The 10,012-nt window shown below is 40.7% G+C and overlaps 1 protein-coding gene across 1 annotated transcript in view; it reads left to right on the top strand.

The window, feature by feature from the left end:
* Nucleotides 1-10,012, top strand: part of KCNMA1 (potassium calcium-activated channel subfamily M alpha 1) — a 1,099,869-nt gene that overhangs the window by 553,134 nt on the left and 536,723 nt on the right. Inside the window, 1 exon segment of the mRNA XM_045291187.1 lies at nucleotides 2,932-2,993. Coding sequence (XP_045147122.1) covers nucleotides 2,932-2,993 — 62 coding nt within the window.

Here is a 10,012-nt window from a genome sequence, read left to right as displayed (position 1 = left end):
TGGCTCCAAAGTCTATTTTCAGGATTCCCCAGGGGCTTCATTGCTTTGCTCCCCTTGCTGCTCTGTTGTATGCCCTTAGTGTTTCACCCTGGTGTGGTATGGTCAGATCGGGCACAATTCCCGCACTGTGTCTCCTGTAGTGCTATGGGTAGGTGGAAAAGGCATTTGTTGACCTAGCCTTGTATGTTATAGTTATCTTTACCTTTTCTCTTAGCTCAAATTTGGCTATTCCACACCCCCTCCCCTTAAGCTCAATTGTTGGCTATTCATTTCTTTTTCTTTATTTTTGAGCATATGTAGTAGTAATAAAAACAGTCTCCTCAATAAAAGAATAAACAAATTAGAATATGGGGTGAGGGCCGAAGTGTCATTACTAATGTGATTTGTGCCATATTTATTTGATGGACTTTAGTGAGACAGATGCCTATCGAAGGAAATGCCAAAGCTATCTTTTATATCAAGTGATTAATCTTAACTGAAAAGTCTAAAGAAGAATTAGGATGATCGCATAAACCAGCCCAATGTATTACCTAATTTACCTTCCTACTGTACCTGCTCTGTTCTCCTAAATACTTGAGCTATGTTAATGTCATATGTTTGTGTGTCTATTTGTATGCACATGCCTCTACTGCCACTGGTTTCCATTGAATTGATTCCAACTCATGACTATGTGTCAAAGTAGAATTGTAGAATTTTTAATGGCTGATTTTTTTGGAAATAAACAGCTAGGCCTTTCTTCTGGCTCAAAATATCTAACCATAGCAAAGGATTCTCATTCTTTCTCTCTCCCTCTCTTTCTCTCCCTTTCTCACACACACACACAGACACACACACACACACACACACACAAGGGGGGTTCAAAATGATCATGGCAAAATTCCATTATATATATATTTATTTAATAAAAATAATTTTATTGGGGTCTCTTCTAACAATCCATACATCAATTGTATCAAGCACATTTGTATATATGTTGCCATCATCATTTTCAAAACATTTTCTTTCTACTTGGCATCAGTTCTTCTTTTTTTCCCTCCCTCCTCCACCCTTGTGAACCCTTGATAAATTATCAATTATTATTATTATTATTTTCATATCTTACACCGTCTGCAGTCTCCCTTCATCCACGTTTCTGTTGTTCATCTCCCTGGGGTGGGAGGATGGGTTATGCATCGATCTTTGTGATCAGTTCCCCCTTTCTTTTCTTTCTCCCCTTACCTTCCCACTACCCTCATGGTATTGCTACTCCCATTACTGTTCCTGAGGGAGTTATCTGTCCTGGATTCCATATGTCGAGAGCTCTTATCTGTATCAGTGTACATTCTCTAGTCTAGCTGGATTTCTGAGGTAGAAATGGGGTCATGATAGTGGGGGGCGGGGAGGAAGCATTAAAGAACTAGAGGAAAGTTGTATGTTTCCTCGGTGCTACACTGCACCCTGACTGGCTTGTCCCTTCCTTGTGACCCTTCTGTGAGGGGATGTCCAATTGTCTACAGATGGGCTTTGGGTCTCCACTCTAATCCCCATTGTTCACATTGGTCTGATTGTTTTGGGTTATCTGAGGCTTGATACCTGATCCTGCCGACACCATGTAATCACACAGGCTGGTGTGCTTCCTTCAAGTGGGCTTTGTTGCTTCACAGCTAGATGGTGACTTGATTATCTTTAAGCCTTTAAAACATCAGATGCTATATCTTTTCATAGCTGAGCACCATCAGCTTTTTTTACCGCATTTGTTTATGCACTCATTTGTCTTCAGCAATCGTGTCAGGTGAGCATCACAGAATGCCAAGTTATTAGAATAAAGTGTTCTTGCATTGAGGGAGTACTTGAGTAGAGGCCCAATGTCTTTCTGCTGCCTTAATATTTAACATATAAATATACGTACATATACCTATTGAAATATACAAATATATTTACATATGTACATGCCTGTATTTATGCATCTATAATTGTCTTTTGCTTCCTACTTCATTCCTCCATTTCCTTTCCTCCTGTCCCACTATCATGTTTGACCTTCATTCGGCTCTCGGTAACTCCTCTCTGCTACAATGCACTTGATCAAACCCCACAAGGCATTTTACGCCTTCCTTACCATTGATTTTAGATAACTTGTTCCCTTGCCATTATCTTTTAGTGCCATTGTTCCACAGACTTTTTGAAGCCCCCTTGTATATGGTTGCCATTAATCACTTTCAACTTGGCAGCAACTGGACATGGCTGTGGAAACACACACACATATATGTACATGTTATATACACATACATATGTATATGTTTATATATAGTATATATGCAATGAATATACATAAATACATACCCCTGAACATATGTATGGGCAAATTTGTACTTTTCAGATTGCTATTTCTTCCATAGAGACAGAAAGTGATTGTCTGAGTCTGGACAGTGGGAATGAGAATGAAATATTTTCTTGGAATAATAAAAATACTCTAAAACTGGATTGTGCTGATGGTTGTACACTTTGTGAAATTTTTAATAATTATTAAATTGTGCCCTTAAAATGGATGAATTTTATGGTATATAAATCATACTTCCACAAAACTGTGAAGATGGATTTCCCTATATTTGAACTTGGGTCCTAGGTTACATATAATATGAAAATTGCATCACCCTAAGTTTTAGCTGGTCTTTTCCCACTGAAGATCATTACCTTCCATTGTGGGGGAGCTGAGCTGTGGGTTAAAAGCCCAGGCCTTAGGATACGTAAGTCTGTCCTGACCCCTGTTGGCAAGGAGTGAGGTTGCTGATCCTCGTGATGTCAGTGGGCATTTAGGACTTGGACATGGCCACCCAAGAAAGTAACTGGTACAATGTTTTGGAGTTTGCTCTGCATTTTTCGAAATTAAAAAACAACAACACCGCACTTCTTGATGTTGAGCTTGTAAGTGATGGCATTTTTCTTCTTTTGCAGGTGGTCTTAGTCTTTGCTCTCAGCATTGGTGCACTTGTAATATACTTCATTGATTCATCAAAGTGAGTATTCAAATGCATTTTCATGTCCCCTTTTCGGAAAAAAAACTCTGAGCCTTTACCTCAATGAAGAGGTTTGCTTTAATCAACTTCTGCAAGAATCTCCTGAGTCCAGAAACCTTTTAGGGGAAGGCAGGCATGTACTCTGCTGCTTTTCTGACTGCAGAAACTCTTGAGAAGAAAGCTACGTAGATTCTGCTGGCATAGGAGGTTGGGGGAGGGATCATGTCTTTTTGCTGGGTCTTATGCTTAAACTTCTATTTTCTGTATCTTCACCAAAGATGTCAAGAGGGAAGAGGGCTTTAATGTGAATTTAAAACCTCTGGAATGATTACAGTGTTTAATAGATGAAGGTCTGAGCCACTGGTATCATGGTTGTAGGATACTTTTCTCATTAGGGAGCCCAGAGATTCAAGCTTATTGCAATTCAGACAAGAAGGCAAGGCACTATTTTGTGCACTTTCCTAACTGAATATTCAGGAGAAGCAGTATATAGTGGTGCTTCTTGAATTGTCAAGGTACAGAGATGAGTTGCGTTCAGGATGACTTCTGGAGGTGAAGGCCCACAGCCATCTGAGAGCTCCTCGATTCTGGAGCAGACTAAGAGCAGAGGGAACGGGGGTTCTAGGGGAGCTTGGGATGGGATCTGTGCAATAGATGGGAACGACCTTCCAGGAGGCAGACGAGAGTGCTGCCCAAGGCTGCAAGATGGCAGTCAGGTCTTCCCTGATGCCTGCAAGTGTCACCCATGGCTGCATCCTTTGTTCCAACTATTCTCATTGCAAACTTAAAGGTGAGATCAACTAGGAATTGGAAACAGAACTGAAATTTGCCTGACTTTGTGTTGTGACATGAACTTGACAACTTTGGCAAGTTCATTACCCCGAGTGTCCAGTGGTTTTAACTCTGACTCTAATGTGGGTGGATACTCGACTCTGATCCTAGGAAAGCATACCTGGTGTCACTATTGACCTAGTCTTCAGTGGGCATTTTAATACTTAAACTCTGAATCTCATAGAACCAGCTGATCGGCAGCCAAAGATTTGGTGCACTTGATTGAGTACAGGTCAAAATGTCATGTTGGGGAAAATACACAGTTTCCTCTTTTCATCTGTCTTTGGGAATCAGTCAAGTCTGAGAACCCTACAGCCCACCTTCACACACAGGGCTGGGCTGCTCTGGACTCTTTAGATGGAGATGCCTTTAAAAGTCTTTCTGGAGACAAGATGCCACATTCTCCCTCCAGCAACTCTGCCTGGCCAAGAACAAGAAGAGCTTTCTCACTTTAACAAATTCCGTTTACTGTGTCATTGAAGGTAAGCTCCTTTTAAAGATTTACTCTTAATAATTCTGGACCATATTTGTATTGGACCAGTAATCTCCTAATGCATTCATCTTATTTCTCGGTTGTCTTTCTCCAGGAAAGCTCTCATGCATCATGGGTTGGATACCCCGTCAACCTCCAGAACCAGGATCTGGGAAGTAGGTGTGGGCATATGTCCCCGTGAGGGAACCTCTCTGTGGAGAGGAATGTGGAAAATGGTTAGAATAACATATGTCTCCTTCCATTCTTCCCTCCCTCCCCTGTTTGTGCCTTTGTAGTTCTCAAAAATAAAAGCTCTTGGCATATGGATCTTCTGGTGTCTTTTTTTATATTGTCTACCATGAGGCAGTTTTTCCTTCATGGACTCTGATGTTTCCACCTCCATTTGAGAGGATGGAGAGGGATGGAACCCTCCCTCTCCCCTGACTACCCTACCTACCTCATTACTCTTTGCGTATAATTATGATTCTCCTAAGAATTGGAAAACCCAACACTGTGACTCCTCCCTGATCTTTCTCATGGGAGTACCAAGAATCTGACCCAGTGATGGACCTTCATTGCCATTCTCCGTCTTCCCCAGCACAAAATGCCAAACCTTTTAGATTTCAGACTGCTCTCTCTCCCCGGCACTTCCCCGGCCTCAGTCATTCTCTTTCTTCTTGTCACTTGGCTCTTTGGCCTCACATAGGTCAGCTTCCTTTATAGAAAGGGTTCATGTGAGGGGACTTCAAACATTTATGTAAACCTTTAATTAAAAGATAAATTCTATGGGATTCTGTTTAATAGAGAACCTGATAAGCACAGTTAGTACAGAGCCCATCGAGCTCCCATTATTCTGGGGATAGCCAGCAGGCATGCTCAGTTTAAGTAAATATAAGGATCCAATAGTATCTATGGAGTAACACTTATGATAAGTCTACCTACAGAAAGATTCCATTGAATAAATTATAATAAAACTTAGTTACCAAGATAAAATGAAATTCTATCCATGTGCATAAGAAGCAAATTGAAAGAGGATGAGAAATATCATTTAGAATATAAATTCTTACAAATCCATCTTTTTACATTTAAAATTGTCACCCGTTTTATATACTCATGATTTGGTTGGTCATCTGGGCATCCTGGAAAACTAGCTTTAAACATCTCTTGAAAATAATTTTGATTAAACTTGAAAAAAGTACTCAGTATTTAAACTCTTCCAAAAAGTCTATAAGCTTTCCAAGAGTGAACCTAATTGGGACGACATTGTCCAGGAGATAGTTTGTACCTATAAACTTAACCAGTGCTGGCCTTCCCAGAATAGTTATGTATTGCCAAGAATCAGAAGTTCAAGATGTGAGACTCTCTGTACTTACCCCTCGGAAAAGTACAAGATACGCAGATTACTATATAAATCGCATTCCAGTGATTCATTAGGATGGCAGTCCAATTCAGGTTGTACAAATAGAGAGATAAGCTGGTGCCTTTTCTTCTTCCTGGTCATTAGCAGGTGGGTAAGAAAGAGCAGATAAATACTATAGTTGGTGATTTTAAGGTTTTAAAAATATTTCAAAACTTATTTGACTCTAAAGAAGTAATAGGTACCTCATTTCCAAAGAAGTCCTCCCCAGCCTAGCTTTTCTTTTCAGTTGCTAGGATGTTGTGGGTCCCCAAGTAGGTCCTTTGTATTCAAGGGTTGAGAAACCCTTCTTTGGGTCTTAGTTTTTCCTAGAGTGATTTCTGTGTAAGAATCGCTTGTGCAGCCACAAGAGATGGGTCTCTAGCAAAGACAGATTGTCCTTGAGCTCCTGCAGTTGAAAGCAGCCAAAGAGAATTGCATTAAACTACATTAAAATTGTGCTTCATCATCCCAGCAGTGAACTCTCTAGAAATAACCAGGCAGAAGGAGATGTTCTCCACAGTCTTTGGCTCCATATAAATGTCCATGTCTTAGCAAATACAGAGACATGTTTCACACATATTCCCCCCCCCCCACCCAAATCTCCAATTAGCCACTCAAGTACAGATAGCTTCAAAGAAGTACCTCCCTACCCACCTTATTTTTGTTGTTTGTTAATGATTTCACAGCTGATTCAAGGCACACATCACTCTAGCTCCTAATTCTGATGTTGCGTCTGACCCTCTGCTCCCACACATACTGCTACACAGGGACAAGGGTTTTTTTTGAAGGAGTGTGCAGCCAAGTAAAAAATGCCCCTGGGTGCCCCTCTGGGTGATAATGTCACCATTGCTCTTTCCACCTGTTTCTGTCTTCCCTTTGACACCGGTTCAATAATTCTTCTCTGATAAGAAATCGAAAGACCTCACAGTGTCAGCCTGAGGGCAGGTTTCCTGGGTTATGTAATGCAGTAGTCCCAGGAGCTTCTGGATTTCTAAGAGAAAGTTGGCAGAGAAAGCAGCTTGGGGCTACAGATTTGCATTTTTTCTTCATGGGCATGCTGGGAAAGGATGACTCACATATGTGATTCATGCTTAAACCGACTACATCTGAAGTCACAGTTATATGGATTATGAATATTTAATGCTGCATATACTGAAAATGAAGGTCAAGTACTGATCACTTCAATGCAGGCTCATATCCCTGAAAGGCAAGTTACCTGCTGTTAGCAGAGTCAAGCGGAAAGGTTAGGCATTGTTTTTCCTTAATGACTTTATTTGCTCTAAAATGGCTGATATGCACTGGGAGTGCCTGCTGATTTTGTCAGTCTGTACTTAGTTTGGGTGTCAGCAGTGCTGTTTGGGTACAGACATTAGGGGAGGGAACGAGGTACAAATTATGGGGAGTATCTGATTGGCTTAATTGTTAGAGTAACAGTGTTACAATTTGAAAATGGCCTTCTCTTAGACTTAACTAATTTTACTTCTTTATTCATTTACTTGCTCGTTTTTATGTTTGCTCATTTTGTAGTCGTATTTTCACTTAAGTATCAATTATTTAAAAAGCTGAATAATTTACAGGTTAGATTGGCTTGTTACAAAAACTATTATTAATGTTGCAATAGAAATTGACAAGCTTGTTTTGATACGTTTGGAAACAAAATTGTTATTAGTGATTTAATGGGGTACCCAAAGCTTCAGCAGAACTGTCCATTCACCCAACAGCTTTTATTCACCGTAGGCTTCATACAGCAGGCTTCTCATCCTTCACCCTAGTAGTTCTTTGGTGAGCCAAAGATGGTAGGAGGTTGGAGCGAGCTAACATTTATTGATCATGTTGTGTGCATCTGGTACAATGTTAAGTGCTTTAAAATAACATATGTAATCTTATTTAATTTTTTAAACATGAGGCTGAAGCTACACACTTTGTCAAAACTACAGAGCCAATAGATAAGACGGTTGAGAAAGGATTTGAATCCAACATGTCTCATTCTAAGGTCATTAAAAAGCCAAATTGTACATTCTTAAAGTGACTAAATTTAGCAGTATGTTGGGGGAACCAGAACTTGCTTAGCTTCAACCTGCCAGCTCACTTGTCTTCTTTTCTTTTTGATTCTCCAGCTCCCATTTCTCATGTTGGAGACCAGGATGTTGGCGGTGCTTCTCAGGGTTTTAGCACAGCTTTCCCCCTGAGATGCTGCTGCAGGAAGTGCTCCGTCTGCTGTCTGTCTAGCCCTTAACCCATGCTTTCCTAATTGTAGCTTATGAAGACCCTCCATTGTTTTATCTTGATGGAGATGACAGAATATTAAGATGGCATAGGTCAAATTTGAAAAGAACAAAGAAAGTTGATTGCCTCCCAAGTGCTCCCTCATATCTGAGGGCTTCTTTACAGGTTGAAAGAGTTCTTGCTTCCCTCATATTGACAGTTCACTGTGCCTATTTGGGACACTGCTCCTATTAGATAGACTCTTTGAACTCTTTTCAGAGTTGAAGAATTTAATAAATATATTTACTTGGCACTGTGTTTTACAGCATTTATATTCCTAGAAGTTCAATTGACTTCAGGATAATTTGGCCTAAAAAAGGTTTCTATGGAGAAAATCTTAGAGATCTGTGAATGGATTTGACTTTCTAATCTAGCTTGGTTCTCACTGCCATTGCCCAAGTATTGACTAAGATCTTCCATGTGACAGGTACCTGGTAGAGCTGTGAAGACAATTAGCTTTTGTCAACCACAGTGATTTGTAAATGGTGAAGGACTGCAAACGTTAGACTTCACTATCCTCATTTCCATACACACTTCCCTACCCGCAGCACAAGCAGCTGAGCAGCTTGTGATGTGGAGAAGGAGGGTCACCAGGTTATATTCAGCCCACTTCCTTCTTGTCACCCAGTCTTTTTAGGTCATTTTATGAGAAATTAGCTCCAGTTCATGCCCTTATATCTTAGAGAAGTCCCAGCGTGCATTTAACCTTTGTTGAAGAAGTCAACCCAAATTGCTGAAAGTTTAAAACAGGTTAGCATTCTTTTTCCTTTTCCCTTTCCCTTTCTAAATATACCACCAATGTTCTCTATCCTTTGCTGACATTTTTCTTGCCAGGCCTTGGTTTGGAAAATTCTGGGTAGGGAAAGTTCAAGGGCAGGATGTTCAGAGCAGCACTGCACATCTGTGCGTGGAGCAGAGCAGGAGCGCCAGCAGCTGTTGTGAGAATGGAAGGTCAGATGACAGAGGAGCAAAGCCCACTGAGGACTAGTGGAAGGAAAGGTTCCTTCCAGGCAAAGTGGATATAAATAGCTCCCAGATGAGAAGCCTTCGTCCCCTTTCAGAATGTAGCCCATAAAAGTCAAATTCAGTTCTCTGAAATGGCAGCAGCCTCACCTTGTCCTTTGTACGTCATCTACCTTTCCCAAATCCCCATTCTTTCATGAATTCAGTATAAGTCTAGTAGAGAAGACAGGTCGAGAATATGCTAAGGAACAGAATATATGTATATATCCATGTGGGTAGATTTAGGGGGCAGGATCTCTTATTTGGTTGTTAAGCTGTTTAATTTTATTTCCTAGGGGTTTAGAGCATAACCACTCTATATTCTTCTACTTTCCACCTTGGTAAGATGATCTTTGCTTCTGGTTTATTTTGGCTACTTCACTTTCCTTATTTCTCTTCATGCAGGAGATGCATTGATATTGTGTACACCAGCATCTGGAAGCACCAAGATAACTTACTTTTGACTTTTATTAGGGGGGGACCCCCAGAGATTATGTTAGAAGTAGAGTCCCCTGAGTGCACATGGTTAACATATGTGGATGCTAACTGAAAGGTAAGGGGTTTGAGTTCACCAAGAAGTATGTCAAAAGAAGTTGCTTGTGATCTACTTCAAAATTATGAATTGTAAACCCTATGGAGCACAATTCTACTCTGATTCACGTGGGAGCACCATGAGTCATCTGTTGGCTCAGTGACAACTCAGTGATGTTAGGCGTAGGAAGAATAACTGGAGTAGAACTTCCAGGTTTCCTACAAGAGGCAACCTTGAAATGTATTACTGGAACTTGAAGAGGTTCCAGGGTCTTTTGGATGCACCCTCAAGGTCACCCAACCAGACAGGGGCAGATCTAGAGCCAGCAGCTGGTTATCTTCTTTTCCAGTTCAGGACCTTTTTGACTCGATTTCTCGAGTTCTTTCTACTCAATAAAAATGTACAAGAAGTGATAGCCAATGCACTACATAGCAAAACAAATACTGACTGAGTTAGTTAATTGTGCCAGCCTGGCCGATAATCACATGTGGTGCTGGTTGAAAGGCGGAGGGATAAAT

Source organism: Echinops telfairi, unplaced genomic scaffold (assembly GCF_000313985.2).
Source record: "Echinops telfairi isolate 266 unplaced genomic scaffold, ASM31398v2 ScPeMD7_70;HRSCAF=299, whole genome shotgun sequence".
NCBI lineage: Eukaryota > Metazoa > Chordata > Mammalia > Afrosoricida > Tenrecidae > Echinops > Echinops telfairi.
The sequence above is the reverse complement of the archived record's forward strand: the minus strand, read 5'-3'. Positions and strand labels throughout refer to the sequence as shown.